The following is a 17,623-nucleotide window of genomic DNA, read 5'->3' as shown; positions in this document are numbered from 1 at the left end:
CCCTGCTAGGTAAAGTCCCCCCTTATCTCAGCTCACTGGTCACTATAGCAGCACCCACCTGTAGCACGCGCTCCAGCAGGTATCTCTCTGGTCACCCCCAAAACCAATTCCTCCTTTGGCCGCCTCTCCTTCCAGTTCTCTGCTGCAAATGACTGGAACGAACTACAAAAATCTCTGAAACTGGAAACACATCTCCCTCACTAGCTTTAAGCACCAGCTGTCAGAGCAGCTCACAGATTACTGCACCTGTACATAGCCCATCTATAATTTAGCCCAAACAACTACCTCTTCCCCTACTGTATTTATTTATTTTGCTCCTTTGCACCCATTATTTCTATTTCTACTTTGCACATTCTTCCACTGCAAATCTACTGTTCCAGTGTTTTACTTGCTATATTGTATTTACTTTGCCACAATGGCCTTTTTTTTGCCTTTCCCTATCTTATCTCACCTCATTTGCTCACATCGTATATAGACTTGTTTCTACTGTATTATTGACTGTATGTTTGTTTTACTCCATGTGTAACTCTGTCGTTGTATGTGTCAACTGCTTTGCTTTATGTTGGCCAGGCCGCAATTGTAAATGAGAACTTGTTCTCAACTTGCCTACCTGGTTAAATAAAGGTGAAATAATAATAAAAAATTGTTACTGGCTGTTTGATAAGCATGATTTGAGGATCATGATGATAACGATGAGTGCCAGTGAGTAAAGTTGATTGGTGTTCTGTAGTTTCCTGTCTCCACCAGCAAGTGGGGATAGTGTGCTCTGGTCATTCAGGTAGCTGAGTTTCATGATGTCTTTGTGTTGACGAGATGTCAGAGGGAAAGGTGGATAGAGTATCAGTGATTTCCAAAGTGAACACCAAGCATGTTTGTGTAGATTAAATTATAGGCTACAAAAAAGATTTACAGATTACCTGACATTAGGTACATAATGACATGTAGATTACACTGGGTGTACAAAACATTAGGAACACCTTCCTAATATGGAGTTGCACCCGCTTTTGCCCTCAGAACAGCCTCAATTTGTCGGGGCATGGACTCTACAAGGTGTTGAAACCGTTCCACAGAGATGCTGGTCCGTGTTGACTCCAATGCATCCCACCATTGTCAAGTTGGCTGGATGTCCTTTGGGTGGTGGACCATTCTTGATACACACAGGAAACTGTTGAGCATTCAAAACCCAGCAGGGTTGCAGTTCTTGACACACTCAAACCAGTGCACCTGGCACTTACTACCATATTTTGTTCAAAGGCACATAAATATTTTGTCTTGACCATGACCATTTACCCTCTCTCTGAATTTCACACATACACAATCCACAATCCATCCGTTTCCTTCTACACCACGTGTCAAACACAAGGGCCACAGGGCAATGATGCATTTCTATCCAGCCCGTGCGACGATTTGGGTTGTCAATTCATTTTGGCCCGCTTACATACCACCCGTAATGCGGTGCTCTGCAAGCACTATCAGTGGCGTTAGCGGGTCTGTTCTGCCCTGATAGGATGTTAAAGCAGTTTCCGTGGAATTGAAAAAGCACCTATTTCTGAAGAAGTATAAATGGTGAAGGATAAAGGGGTGTGTGTGTGTTTGCATTGAATCATTCATTGGGTACATGTTTTACACTGGAATACTGAACCTCTTGGGCTATTATGCTATTCTCGGTTTTGAAATCCATTTATAACTATGATTCAACTCAATAATACTTTTTGGTTCTCATGCTGATCTATTACGTTCTTGTTTTTATTATGTGTTTGTGTGCACTTGTGTTTGCATAGTTTTTTGTGTGTGCATGCATGTGTCTGTACATTAGATATCACTATTAGTAAACAAATGGAGGATATAAATTGTATATTTCTAATTTGGTCTTTCTCCCCCTCTCAGGCTAGATGGGCAGGTGGGAGGTCTGTTCCTACCTCCCTGTGTTGGTGTGCGGGCAGGGCTTGCTGGAGTTAGGGATTCAGGCTACGACTCTTTGCGTAGAAGGATGAGTGTGCTGGACAGGCTGGTGCAAACGCATGCTGTCTGGCTGCAGCTGGGACTGAGCCGGGCAGAAGCCACACGCAAACTGCAATCACAGCCCACTGGGGTGAGACCAGATGCACTCACCTAGTCACAGGACCAAATTCATGTTCTACTAAGCTAACATATGGAATTGTTTTAAGGTCATACCATGGATCATTTAGCCATTTGATTTAGAATTTTAGGACCCCTGTAGGCATCATAAAAGGCCACATTTGATATGTTTTATTTGCCCTTCACTACTATAGCCCATAGACATGTGTTGAATAACACATTAATACATGTAAAAAATGAATCATGTTTTTGAAGTGTCTGTCCTATATCTAGGAGATGTAAGAAAGCTCAGGAAATAATGTAGTTGTTTTTGGACACGTTTAACAATACATTTTTTGGACACAAAACTACGTTCATACTTCCATAAAATGTTTTAACCATTACTGTGTTGCCTTCAGACGAGTACCGTGACAGTTGTGGGGGTCGTAGAGCAAAACGGTAAAACCATCATTTTCGTGAGTCTCCCCTTTTCCATAGTGGTCATATTAGTTTAGGCCAAACCATTCGGACGCTACAGACCGATTTTTCAGGATATCTCCTGGTCTGACAAACAGCGCTGTAGCTCTGCCACTTTCAACCTCAGATGCGGAAGACACACACACACAGGCGGAAGACACACACACACAGGCGGAAGACACACACACACAGGCGGAAGACACACACACACAGGCGGAAGACACACACACAGGCGGATGCAGTGAATTGAGACGTGTCCCATGCAATAAAAAAACCATCTCTAACTTAAACTAAAGGATTTTGATGGGGATTTTTTAATGTTAATTCGATTGACGAGTAGGTGTCAATAGACACTTAAAGGGATTATAGTGGTATTGTTTACATGCAAGCCTCAGCAAGCACCCATAAGATACTGGACACTATCACTGGCGCTTAATTAATGACAAAGGAAAGACCACTCACCCATATTTCCTATAATTCTACACATTTTGTCATGTCTTATGTGTGTTCATGTGATATTTGAGTGACTCAAACGTTACAACAAAATCAATGGGCTAAAAAATGATAGCTGACATGGGATCGTTGATCTGGACATTTCTAAAAAGTTATAAATACCTCTCGAAGGTCTGCAATGACTGACATGACAAGAGGAAAACTGCTGATGCACTACCCAATTTCGAAATTGCACCTTGAGCAACTTTCAGGAGTAAGTTGAACGCCTGACTGAGTTCCTTAAGGTACCCCCAGCCGAATTCTTGCGTACACCAGAACCACTGAGTGAGAACCACCTTTGGTTACTGGCTCAACGCTCTAACCACTAGGCTACCTGACGCCCCCTAGATGAAGAAAAGTAGACTGGTTAAAGAAGGATTTTCAAACCGAGAGACAAATGAGTGGGTAAGACAAAATATTTAAGTGCTTTTGAATGGGGTATGGTAGTTGGTGCCAGTGCACCGGTTTGAGTGTGTCAAGAACTGCAACGCTGCTGGGTTTTTCACACTCAACAGTTTCCCGTCTGTATCAAGAATGGTCCACCACCAAAAGGACATCCAGCCAACTTGACACAACTGTGGGAAGCATTGGAGTTAACATGGGCCAGCATCACTGTGGAATGCTTTCCACACCTTGTAGAGTCCATGCCCTGACAAATTGAGGTTGCTCTGAGGGCAAAAGAGGGTTCCACCCAATATTAAGGTGTTCCTAATGTTTTGTACACTCAGTGTATATGACATGGTGAAATGTCCCTCTTCCTATGAGAAGGCTGACTCACTGGTACATCTTTGTGTGCAAAGCAGTGCTTGGAGTGTTTCCTACTTATCTGTGATCCTAACAAAGTAGCAGCTGTTTGTGATGACCATCTTTCACAGTACCTAAGGCCAGGATGAAATTGGAAAAATAAATGTTCCTATAGTTCTCCTTTTGTCGAAATACTTTAAAACTGGAGGAGAGGGTATCGCTTGCTGAGTTTAAAGCTCTGATAGAGGAAAATGACTATTGTGATTGTTTTTAATGTATTGTGCTAATGTGTTGCATGTACACACTGACTACTTCCTTGCCAGGTCCCCCTCAGAGGTTTCTAACCTCAAGGGTTTATTTTTCTGTTTAAATAAAAATGAAACGCCTATTCATGCAACAACATCACAATACACAGACACCCTTACATTCTCACACAATGGAGGACTAAATGAGACACATACTTCAGAAGTGTCTGTGATTTTTCCATTTCAACGTTTTTATTGATGTCTGTGTTTCTCAATGGGCTTTTTCCCCCTGGCTGCAGACGTTTCTGGTGAGAAAGTCGACTACCCTGCAGAGGAAGGTGATCTCTCTGCGGATGCACCAGGACTCTGAGACACCCGTCAAAGATTTCCCTGTGAAGGAGTGTCAATACAGTAAGCACATGGCCTATCAATTCCTATCTATTAGGGATATTTGTCATCCAAATGTATCCCCCATAGACCTGTTATTATAAGCTTCTCAACACATTTATTTTTCCTCTGATTATTTGAATATTCTATTTTAATCTATATCCCTTTTGCTCTAATTTCCCCTCGTGTTTTCCCCCCATTCTAAATCAACACCAGTGTTGACGTGCTTCTGTCACGGTACAGTATGTGGTGTTTCTCTACCTGGGCCTCAACATTATTTTCTTCTCTCTCTACGCAGAGGTCGATGCAGAGAGCACTGGGTGTTTCCCCAAGCCTATTTCCCAATACTTACCTAGTGAACGTATTTATGTGTTATGCAGTTAAGTCACACAAAGATTCACTTCTTAAACCAGGCTTTATATTGCTGCCTCTCTTTTGATGTTCTTGGGTTGAATATAACAATCTGACTAAACTATTTGTTGGGTGTGTTGTCCCAGAAAATGGTTGACCAAGTATTTTGTATGGTTTCTTAATGTGATGTAGCCTGGTACGTGTTGCAGCTTGCTCTCCGATTCTAAGTAAATGGTTGTACTAGGCGTAGACAAATGCCTAGAAAACACACGCATCTCTCCTGCAAAAAGCCTCACTGAACAAGGCAGCTAACTGGGCATTGTTTAGCCATGGAACAATAATGTTGGAGAGTAGTGACATTGTCCAAATGTATGCTGAACAAAAATATAAACGCAACATGTAAAGTGGTGGTTTCATGAGCTGAAATAAAAAAATCCCGGAAATTTTCCATACGCACAAAAAGCTTATTTCTCTCACCATTTTGTGAACACATTTGTTTATATTCCTGTTATTGAACATTTTTTTCTTTGCCAAGATAATCCATCCACCTGACAGGTGTGGTATATCAAGAAGCTGATTAAAAGGCATGAGGGAGCGTGCAATTGGCCTGCTGACTGCAAGAATGTCCACCAGAGTTGTTGCCAGATAATTGATTGTTCATTTCTCTATCAAAAGCTGCCTCCAATGTTGTTTTAGATAATTTGGCAGTACATCCAACCGGCGGGATCGTCTTGTGACATCCATTGATTAAGGCATCATGTATTTATTTCAATTGACTCATTTCCATATGAACTGTAACTCATTAAAAGCTTTGAAATTGTTCCATGTTGTGTTTATATTTTTGTTCAGCATAGATTCTGATCATAAGTTGGTTTATTTCTTTCCTGCTAACTTGAGTACTGTTTGATTCAGCAAGAGTCAAATAGAAATGTGCAAATGTAGAGTACTTTTATGTAAATGTGGACATACTGTTTTCACATTACACAGCAGACTTTGACATCCTGTTGCTCTTCTCAAGCTCAGAATTCGTCCAAGTTAAGCATTAGTAATGGAGTTCAGTGTACAGATGGGGACGGCTCGCTGGCCTGCTGTCTGGATTTAACCCACTTCCCCAATTTCCCCTCTTAAATGTAAATACACATTCTCTCCCCCTTCCTCACTCTCTTTGCCTCTTTCTTTCCTTCCATCTCTATCACTTCCTGCATACCCCAATCTCTATTAAAATATACCTTTTTTTTTCTTTCTCTCTCTCGTCCATCCCTTTTTTCCAGATCTGGGACACGTGTATGGGTTATTAAAGACTTGTTGTATACAGTTGCCTTTGTCTGGCTCTTCATGCCTTGGCAAATGAACCAGCAAGGCACCAGATGTGTACCCTGTTGTCTTAGTAGAGTAACCCAAACGTATGAGCAACAGTTTTTCTATTAAGTTGTGTCTCAGAAGACTACAATGAAAGGAAAAATATTGGGAAACGGTGATCAGTTAACTACTCGTGATAATGCAACTTGTGTGTGTATTAGAGGTCGACCGATTTCATAATTTTTCAACGCCCCTACCGATTATTGGAGGACCAAAAAAAAAAACCCTGATGCCGATTTGTTTTTTTTTTAAATGATTTATTTTTTACATGTATTTGTAATAATGAAAATTACAACAATGCTGAATGAACACTTATTTTAACTGAATATAATACATCAATAAAATCAAGTTATCCTCAAATAAAATGAAACCTGTTCAATTTAGTTTAAATAATGCAAAAACAAAGTGTTGGAGAAGAAAGTAAGTGCAATATATGCCATGTAAAAAAAAAAAACTAAAGTTTAAGTTCCTTGCTCAGAACATGTGAAAGCTGGTGGTTCCTTTTAACAGGAGTCTTCAATATCCCCAGGTAAGACGTTTTAGGTTGTAGTTATTATAGGACGATTTCTCTCTATACGATTTTTATTTCATATACCTTTGACTATTGGATGTTCTTATAGGCACTTTAGTATTGCCAGTGTAACAATATACAGTGGGGCAAAAAAGTATTTAATCAGCCACCGATTGTGCAAGTTCTCCCACTTAAAAAGATGAGAGATCCAGAAAATCACATTGTAGGATTTTTAATGAATTTATTTGCAAATTATGGTGGAAAATAAGTATTTGGTCAATAACAAAAGTTTCTCAATACTTTGTCATTGCCAACAAAGGGTATATAACAGAGGTCAAACGTTTTCCGTAAGTCTTCAAGGTTTTCACACACTGTTGCTGGTATTTTGGCCCATTCCTCCATGCAGATCTCCTCTGGAACAGTGACGTTTTGGGGATGTTGCTGGGCAACACGGACTTTCAACTCCCTCCAAAGATTTTCTATGGAGTTGAGATCTGGAGACTGGCTATGCCACTCCAGGACCTTGAAATGCTTCTTACGAAGCCACTCCTTCGTTGCCCGGGTGGTGTGTTTTGGATCATTGGCATGCTGAAAGACCCAGCCACGTTTCATCTTCAATGCCCTTGCTGATGGAAGGAGGTTTTCACTCAAAATCTCACAATACATGGCCCCATTCATTCTTTCCTTTACACGGATCAGTCGTCCTGGTCCCTTTACAGCCCCAAAGCATGATGTTTCCACCCCCATGCTTCACAGTAGGTATGGTGTTCTGGATGCAACTCAGCATTCTTTGTCCTCCAAACACGACAAGTTGAGTTTTTACCAAAAAGTTATATTTTGGTTTCATCTGACCATATGACATTCTCCCAATCTTCTTCTGGATCATCCAAATGCTTTCTAGCAAACTTCAGACGGGCCTGGACATGTACTGGCTTAAGCAGGGGGACACGTCTGGTACTGCAGGATTGAGTCCCTGGCGGCGTAGTGTGTTACTGATGGTAGGTTTTGTTACTTTGGTCCCAGCTCTCTGCAGGTCATTCACTAGGTCCCCCATGTGGTTCTGGAATTTTTGATCACTGTTGTGTTCATTTTGACCCCACGGGGTGAGATCTTGCGTGGAGCCCCAGATTGAGGGAGATTATCAGTGGTCTTATATGTCTTCCATTTCCTAATAATTGCTCCCACAGTTGATTTCTTCAAACCAAGCTGCTTACCTATTGCAGATTCAGTCTTCCCAGCCTGGTGCAGGTCTACAATTTTGTTTCTGGTGTCCTTTGACAGCTCTCTGGTCTTGGCCATAGTGGAGTGTGACTGTTTGAGTTTGTGGACAGGTGTCTTTTATACTGATAACAAGTTCAAACAGGTGCCATTAATACAGGTAACGAGTGGAGGACAGAGGAGCCTCTTGAAGTTGTTACAGGTCTGTCAGAGCCAGAAATCTTGCTTGTAGGTGACCAAATACTTATTTTCCACCATTAATTTGCAAATCAATTCATAAAAAATCCTACAATGTGATTTTCTGGATTTTTTTTCTTCTCATTTTGTCTGTCATAGTTGAAGTGGTACCTATGATGAAAATTACAGGCCTCATCTTTTTAAGTAGGAGATCTTGTACAATTGGTGGCTGACTAAATACTTTTTTGCCCCACTAGCTTCCATCCCTCTCCTCGCCCCTACCTGGGCTCGAACCAGGAACACATCGACAACACCCACCCCCGAAGCAGCGTTACCCTCTGCAAGGGGAACAATCACTCCAAGTCTCAGAGCGAGTGATGTTTGAAACGCTATTAGAGCGCAGCCCGCTAACTAGCTAGCCATTTCACATCGGTTACACCAGCCTAATCTCGGGAGTTGATAAACAGTCATAAACAGCTCAATGCTTGAAGCACAGCGACGAGCTGCTGGAAAAACACACGAAAGTGCTGTTTGAATGAATGCTTATGAGCCTGCTGGTGCCTACCATCGCTCAGACTGCTCTATCAAATCATAGACTTAATAACATAATACACAGAAATACGAGCCTTAGGTCATTAATATGGTCGAATCCGGAAACGATCATCTCAAACAATACGTTTTATTATTCTTTCAGTGAAATAAGGAACCGTTCCTTATTTTATCTAATGGGTGGCATCCATAAGTCTAAATATTCCTGTACATTGCTCAACCTTCAATGTTATGTCATAATTACGTAAAATTCTGGCAAATTAGGCGGTCCAAACTGTTGCATATACACTGACTCTGTGTGCAATGAACGCAAGAGAAGTGACACAATTTCACCTGGTTAATATTGCCTGCTAACCTGGATTTCTTTTAGCAAAATATACAGTGAGAGAAAGTATCCCCTGCTGATCCCCTGCTGATTTTGTACGTTTGCCCACTTACAAAGAAATGATCCATCTATAATTTTAATGGTAGGTTTATTTGAACAGTGAGACAGAATAACAACAAAAATCCAGAAAAATGCATGTCAAATGTTATAAAATATATATTTCTTTAATCTGCCAAATCGGTGTCCAAAAATACCGATTTCCGATTGTTATGTAAACTTGAAATCGGCCCTAATTAATTGGCTATTCCGATTAATCGGTCGACCTCTAGTGTGTATGGTATGTCACTGTAGTTCCCAAGTGAAAACATCACTCCTTCTCTCATCTAGGAATATTGCTGTTCTGATTTATGGGAATAGCCTATGGAAATGTCTCACGGTTCCTTAAATATACATTTCTCCACAGCATTCTCCTTGGAGAGATCAGGCCTCAGCTTTGCAGACCTGTTTCATCTTGTGGCTTTCTGCTGCATCAGCAGGTAACACACACACACACATACACACCCCCCCAAAAACGGTACCCTTTTCATCCCAGCTATAAATCACCTATTCCTTTTGAAGACAAACACATGGAGCCCAGAGGTTACTGAAAGAACCTGAATCAGTTGAAGTTCAGAGAACAGCATTCACTGGCCACCTCATCAGTTCATGTTATGAGACAATTGCACTGTTTTCTTCAAACTATCATCAGTCTAGTCTGCACTATAACAATTCCAACTACTAGTGTTGAGCAAATTTGTTTTGGGGGGGGGGGTTATTAACAGACAGACAGTTCAATTACTTTAAATACATTTAGTTTGGGTTTTTTGTGAGCCCAACATGCTGTTTTTCTTCAGAGAAATCCAATTTATGAGAAATTTAGTCTAACTATATGGGACACTGGGCAGAAGGGAGTTGTAGTTTTCACTCAGTGGCGGGGTATTTATGGATGCCAAGAAGCCAGGCTTCCCCAAAAAATGTTACTTAGGAAAAAAAACATGCATTTTTCGTCTCTCCGTGTTTCAGGATTTTCCTTATATTTGCAAGAGGCTGAATGGACCGTATCTCATCTGAGAAAGCATTCGAGTGAGCGAAACAGTGCCCCTCTGTCTCTGTATTTGTAGGCCATGTACAGTTGAAGTCGGAAGTTTACATACACTTAGGTTGGGGTCATTAACTTGTTTTTCAACCACTCCACAAATTTCTTGTTAAACTATAGTTTTGGCAAGTCGGTTAGGACATCTACTTTGTGCATGCCACAAGTAATGTTTCCGACAATTGTTTAGACAGATTATTTCACTTAATTCACTGTATCACAATTCCAGTGGGTCAGAAGTTTACATACACTAAGTTGACTGTGCCTTTAAACAGCTTGGAAAATTCCAGAAAATGATGTCATGGCTTTAGAAGCTTCTGATAGGCTAATTGACATCATTTGAGTCAATTGGAGGTGTACCTATGGATGTATTTCAAGGCCTACCTTCAAACTCTCTGCCTCTTTGCTTGACATCATGGGAAAATCAAAAGAAATCAGCCAAGACCTCAGAAAAAAATTGTAGACATCCACAAGTCTGGTGGAGGTACCACGTTCATCTGTACAAACAATAATACGCAAGTATAAACACCATGGGACCACGCAGCCGTCATACCGCTCAGGAAGAAGATGCGTTCTGTCTCCTAGAGATGAATTTAATTTGGTGCAAACTGTGCAAATCAAACCTAGAACAACAGAAAAGGAACTTGTGAAGATGTTGGAGGAAACTGGTTCAAAAGTATCTATATCCACAGTAAAACGAGTCCTATATCAACATAACCTGAAAGGCCGCTCAGCAAGGAAGAAGCCAATGCTCCAAAACCGCCATAAAAAAAGCCAGACTACGGTTTGCAACTGGGACAAAGATTTGTACTTTTTGGAGAAATGTCCTCTGGTCTGATGAAACAAAAATAGAACTGTTTGGTCATAATGACCATCGTTACGTTTGGAGGAAAAAGGGGGAGGCTTGCAAGCCGTAGAACACCATCCCAACCGTGAAAGCACGGGGGTGGCAGCATCATCTTGTGGGGGTGCTTTGCTGCAGGAGGGACTGGTGCACTTCACAAAATAGATGGCATCATGAGGCAAGGAAAATGATGTGGATATATTGAAGCAACATCTCAAGACCTCAATCAGGAAATGAAAGCTTGGTCGCAAATGGGGCTTCCAAATGGACAATGCCCCCAAGTATACTTCCAAAGTTGTGTTAAAATTGCTTAAGGACAACAAAGTCCAGGTATTGGAGTGGCCATCACAATGCCTTGACCTCAATCACTTAGAAGATTTGTGGGCAGAACTGAAAAAGCGTGTGTGAGCAAGGAGACTTACACACCTGGCTCGATCAGGAGGAATGGGCCAAAATTCACCCAACTTGTTGTGGGAAGCTTGTGGAAGGCTACCCAAAACATTTGACTCAAGTTAAACAATTTAAAGGCAATGCTACCAAATACTAATTGAGTATATGTAAACTGCTGACCCACTGGGAATGTGAGGAAAGAAATAAAAGCTGAAATAAATAATTCTCAACTATTATTCTGACATTTCACCATCTTAAAATAAAGTGGTGATCCTAACTGACCTAAGACAGGGACTTTTTACTAGCATTAAATGTCAGGAATTGTGAAACTGAGTTTAAATGTATTTGGCTAAGGTGTATGTAAACTTGAATGCAAGGCCTGCCAGCGAGCATTTGGTCTCCCTTGATATATATATATATATATTTTTTTTTTAAATAATAGCCAGCATTGCGCTAAACTGAGCGAGCTAAACTGAATGGTCCTGGCACACCAAAAAAGTGTCAAGGGAAGCCCGTTTGGATTTGTCGGCACTCCTATTGTGGCAACTTGTTTTTGTCCTCCAGTGGCTAGCTAGCTCAGATTTGGCTATTTCCTAAATTGTTATTGTCTCGGCCTTAGGCCTATATATCATGGCCACAAGGCATATGAACTAACAGGTTATAGCACAAACAATGTTTTTTTTTTTTTGGCTTGGCTTCCCCAGTGATTTACCCAAGCACCACTACTGAATTAACTACAATGACCATCATCCATTGTGCCTGTTCTTTTCTGGGTCGGACAGAGATGGATACACTTTTATGCCTGCTTCGTTGTGTTAGATACGCACAGACTGCATACGCCTCCGCATATGAGGAATGTACACAGCACGAGACCACACGTGAAAGTATGCCTTTTCTACTTTGAAATCTTGTTTAAAAAATATTGTAGTACAGCTCTCAGCATACTTAGGCAGGCTAGCCTAGAATGACTAAAGATGGTACAATACAGAGATGTTAGATGGTTGTCTGGCTGGCCAACCTGGTCTCGGAGCATTTCATATTATTTTGAACGTAATTCTGAGACACTGCATTTAGTATGATATGTATTCATTTGTGGCTGTCCATCAACCATTTTGTATTATATGTTACGAATTTGCAAAATGTACAATATGTCACGAATTACCAATACTTTGGACATGTTACGAATTTGCTAAACATATATGTTACGAATTCTAGCTAGGTTAACGTTAGCTAGGCTAGGGGTTAGGGTTCAATTTAGGAGTTAGGTTAATGGGTTATGGGAAGGGTTAGGGTTAGGTACTAAGTAGTTGTGAAAAAATGTAAGTAGTTAAAGTTGCTAATTAGCGCAAATGCTAAAGTTATCCGTGATGAGATTCGAACTCGCAGCCTTTGGGTTGTTAGATATCCGCCCCAACCAACCACCCTACTAAGTAACATTTGTATTATGTAACCATATCAAACTAATTTCAGTGTACTAGATTTACGTTTCGTATGTTACTCTAGTCTATGAGACCAGGATGGGCAGGCTGGCTGCTAGTGTCTGAGCAGAGATGCGATTACTTTAAGGAATTAAAAATTATAGTAATGTACACAATTGAAATATTTTATTATTTCATAGCAATTGGACCTGACAGAGACAATGGAATATTTTCAGTTTTGGCAATTGAATGTTCACTATTTTGGGCTTTTAATTTCAATTAAAAAGCTCTAACCATTTTACTTTATTATTTCATAATGCATTTCATGTGTAAAAAAAATAATTTTGAAATTCAATTTTTTTTTTACAGAACAGTCCTCAAAAAGCACTTATCGTTCAGCAGAACTATTTTTTTTTATTTTTTTTTATTTTTTTACATTTGGTTTATAAACAAGGGGTCACTTGATGTTATTCAAACTATGCTAATCTTGGATAAGACTTAGAGGTTGTGATTGATTGAAAACATGCGGAGATCATCCGTTCACCGACTCTGCATCTCACAAAGTGGTTGGAACCAAAAATCTCAAATTTGGACTCATCAAACCAAAGGACAGATATCCACCGGTCTGTCTATTTGCTGTTGTTTCTTGGCCCAATCAAGTCTCTTCTTATTATTGGTGTCCTTTATTAGTGGTTTCTTTGCAGCAATTTGACCATGAAGGTCTGAACAGTTGATGTTGAGATGTCTGTTACTTGAACTCTGAAGCATTTATTTGGGATGCAATCTGAGGTGCAGTTAAATCTAATGAACTTATCCTCTACAGCAGAGGTAACTCTGGGTCTGCTTTTCCTGTGGCGGTCCTCATGAGAGCCAGTTTCATCATAGCGCTTGATGGTTTTTGCGACTGCACTTGATGAAAATTTCAAAGTTCTTAATGTTCCTGATTGACTGACCCCCATGTCTTAAAGTAATGATGGACTTTTGTTTCTTTGTTTGTTTATTTGAGCTGTTCTTGCCATAATATGGACTTGGTATTTGACCAAATAGGGCTCTCTTCTGTATACCACCCCACCTTGTCACAACACAACTGATTGGCTCAAACGCATAAAGAAGGAAAGAAATTCCACAAATTAACTTTTTTAACAAGGCACACCTGTTAATTTAAATGCATTCCAGGTGACTACCTCATGAAGCTGGTTGAGAGAATGCTAAGAGTGTGCAAAGCTGTCATCAAGGCACAGGGTGGCTACTTTGAAGAATCTCAAATATATTATATATATATATTTGGATTTGTTGAAAACTATTTTTTTGGTTACTACATTATTCCATATGTGTTATTTCACAGTTTTGATGATCTCACAATGTATAAAATAGTAAAAACCCATGAATGAGTAAGTGCATCCAAACTTTTGACTGGTTGTGTGTATAGATGGGACAGGGATTAATTAGCTCTTTCTATCTCTCAATCATCACACATATTGACTCTGTCTGCCTCTCTCTTAGGGATGTCTTGCCATTCACTCTAAAGCTTCCTGAAGCCATCTCTGCAGCCAGGACGCCAACAGACTTGGAGGTGGCCAAGCAAGGAGCAGGTGAATGTCCACTAGACTGATACTGTACATTTGTATTGATTTAATACATATCTGAAGCTTCTCTGAGCCCCAGATCAGTGGCTGCTAGGCACATGATGAGGGGAGTATTGGGGCCCTGGAACCACGAGTAGGCCTCACTGGGGTCTTAGACCTCTAACTCAGTCACTGTACAATGTGATCTCTCTGTGCCAAAGCTGTAATGTTGCACTGCCTCTGAAAGAGCCAATGTATAGGCCTATCTATACTAGCCTCGGTGACACACTGATTTGATAACATACTTCCTTTGGTGTGGTTTCAAGTGATCTTCACACACACAACAGGCCCACTGTGTAGCTTTTCCCTCTGATTAACGTGAGGAGACCGATTTGAGACTTAAACAATGCTTGGGTTTGTGTGTGTTGAGGTAGATGCACGTCACTGAAGGTTCACATGGATTTGAATGATGTTCATATAGGTGACCATGCTCTATGAGCCATGTGTAGGTAGGCTATGTCGCAGCACTGAAATATGGCTTTGGACATAACAAAAGACACCAGTTCTGACGTCTAGATCGGTACCCATGACGTGGGTCTGATTTCAATACAGTTAGACACAGCCCATCTATGCTTCAGAGAAAGTAGACTTTCTTTCATTCTGTCTATTCAACCATGGTTAACAGAAGTTGAGCTTGATTGAAAAAGTGCACATTTGCTGGACATACTAGCAGATGTTTGATAAATAAGTTTTTCAAGCAGTGAACCATAAGCAGACATTTCTCTTCACCATGAGGCTGAACTTTGGTAGTATTTATTCACTCTGTCATCATCTGCCTGTATTTCAGGTTTCACTCACCTCCATATTCCTCAGCTCAATCTACATTTTCCCAGCTGACAGTTTTTTTAGAACAGAACGTTTCCCTGTTAGGCCACACCCTCCCAGTGCCTCAGGTGTGTAACCTGCGAGACAGGATTTTAGTTGCAACAAGTTCACCCCTTGCAGACAACAGTTATTATTAACACTTTAGGGATGAATGTGTTTTCATCCAAGACAAGTGATTTTCTACATTATTTTATGTTCAGAACAGGGGCAATGGGATTTGAACTTAACGGAGAACTGCACTTCCTGATTTGGTGTCGTTTTTTCATCAATGCTCATTAAGAAATGCAAGCGGCCAATGAATGAAGGCAAACGAGTTGTCTTCGGGTGTGGTTTGATGTGGGTGTTTTTTGGGAGGTTGTTTATTTGCCATTCAATCACAACAAATGAGCTAAAATCACTCATGACTGCAAAGCCAGGCATGACTCCAACACCATCATTAAGTTTCTGATGACACAACACTGGTAGGCCTGATCACTGACTATGAGACAGCCTATACGGAGGAGGTCAGAGACCTGACCGTGTGGTGCAAGGACGACAACCTCTCCCTTAATGTGATCAAGACAAAGGAGGTGATTATGGACTACAGGAAAAGGAGGACAGAGCACGCCCCCATTCTCATGGACGGGGCTGTAGTGGAGCAGGTTGAGAGCTAACATGGTCCAAGCACACCAAGGCAGCTGTGAACAGGGCACGACAAAACCTATTTTCCCTCAGGAGACTGAAAAGATTTGGCATGGCTCCTCAGAAGCTCAAGGTTTTACAGCTGCACCATCGAGAGCATCCTGATGGGTTGCAATCACTGCCTGGTATGTCAACTGCTCGGCCTCTGACCGCAAGGCACTACAGAGGGTAGTGTGTGTGGGCCAGTACATAACCAGACCAAGCTTCCTGCAATCCCGGACCTCTATACCAGGCGGTGTTAGAGGAAAGACTCCAGCCACCCTAGTCATAGACTGTTCTCTCTGCTACTACACAGCAAGTGGTACCGGAACACCAAGTCTAGGTCCAAGAGGCTTCTCAACAGCTTCTACCCCCTAGCCATAAGATTCCTGAACAGCCTATCTAATGTTAGCTAGTGAATATTTCTGTCAAATCACAGTTATAACAAGATGGCACAAAAAATGGACTGTAAAGGTAACTGATTAAGAAAATGGAAGAGCTGCTTAATGAAATAATAACGAAAATCAGTCAAGCAAAAGAGGTCTGGAGGAGTTGGGTAGGAACAACTTTGGCTGAGAGCTGGAGCGCGAGTGAGGGGGTGACTGGGGGAGGAGAGAATGCGCTGTTGACAGCCCGCCCCCACGCACTTATTAGCATGTGTGAGTCATAACACAATCCGTGTGTGTGAGACACGACAGCAAGGCTGGACAGATGCAGCAGTGTGCTCTAAAGTTGTCACACTACTAAAACTACGGTCAACTAAAATCAGAGCTGGTCTTTGTCTTCTGTGAGTACAGTAAGTCAATGTTTGCTCTTATCTTACATTGTGATGTGACTTTGGCTGTGTCTGGTACGGCTGTGTGTATTTTATTGTTCTATAGAGTGAGTTTTCTCTGTCTAGTACAGCACTGTTGTGTGAGCTCTTCAGTTGGACGTGTCTCGTGTAGCAGTAGGTTTAGTTCTGTCATAGAGTATCATTGTTTGGTATATGGCTTTGGTTGCGAAGTTGGTGGCTGTGTACAGTCGTGTCCGGCGCTGTTCTTCGTTAGTCCTTTATGGTTAACGTTATATCGTACTGATTGGACCGTTACTGTGTTGGCATTATGCAGGTATGGTTGTATTTATTTGCAACATGTATTAATATGTGACGTAGGTAATAGGCATTGATAACGTGGTATGATAACAGTAATTAATTGACTCGATGATGTAACGTTGATGTGTATTGGCATTGTTGTGCCTACTTTTTCTGTAACTTAGCTGTATCAGTGTTATTATCAGGCTATTGTAGCCTCCGTTTTTAAAATGGATAGTTCCGGATTTATCTACTTCTCCAGAGTCCGATTTAACTTCTCGATACCATTTGTATGTATCTGCTCCAGTGGCGATTTTAGCATGTAAATTATTAGGGTGAGGCACATGGGCTACTAACAGTTTACTACACAACATACACTTAGTATTAGTTTTAGTTACAGTATACATATCTACCTGGCATATTACATAATTTATGCAGCAGCATACAGTATATTTAGGACTCACAGGAGGTCCTTCGTGTGCAAATGTTGTCATCAACCTTTGTCATCAAAATCTGGCGTTCTCTGGATTTATGGTGCTTTCACGACAACTGGGAACTCGGGAAAAAAATAACGAGGTCGAATCATAACGTCAGTGATCTTCAGGTCGTGGCTCTGGGAAGAGGCCCAAGATACGATTTGCAAATCCGATTTGGATGACCATTCAAAACGTATTTTCCCAGTCGGAGCTAATTTTTTTTCCGAGTTTCCAGTTGTCTTGATTTTCACAGAAGTCAGAGATTTCCGAGTTTCCAGTTGTCTTGAA

At 41.0% G+C, this 17,623-nt stretch overlaps 1 protein-coding gene across 4 annotated transcripts in view; it reads left to right on the top strand.

The window, feature by feature from the left end:
- Positions 1-17,623, top strand: part of LOC112254391 (ras and Rab interactor 2) — a 47,181-nt gene that overhangs the window by 19,374 nt on the left and 10,184 nt on the right. For 3 of the 4 annotated variants that reach the window (XM_024426933.1, XM_024426953.2, XM_024426943.2), the window contains 4 exons: positions 1,888-2,092; positions 4,316-4,427; positions 9,357-9,429; positions 14,181-14,269. In XM_024426933.1, the coding sequence (XP_024282701.1) occupies positions 1,888-2,092; positions 4,316-4,427; positions 9,357-9,429; positions 14,181-14,269 (479 nt within the window). The remainder of the gene's footprint in view (positions 1-1,887; positions 2,093-4,315; positions 4,428-9,356; positions 9,430-14,180; positions 14,270-17,623) is intronic. The other variant, XM_024426962.2, reaches the window with a different exon arrangement.

This window comes from Oncorhynchus tshawytscha, linkage group LG01 (assembly GCF_018296145.1).
Source record: "Oncorhynchus tshawytscha isolate Ot180627B linkage group LG01, Otsh_v2.0, whole genome shotgun sequence".
NCBI lineage: Eukaryota > Metazoa > Chordata > Actinopteri > Salmoniformes > Salmonidae > Oncorhynchus > Oncorhynchus tshawytscha.
Note: the sequence above shows the minus strand (reverse complement) of the source record. Positions and strands in the feature narration are given on the sequence as shown.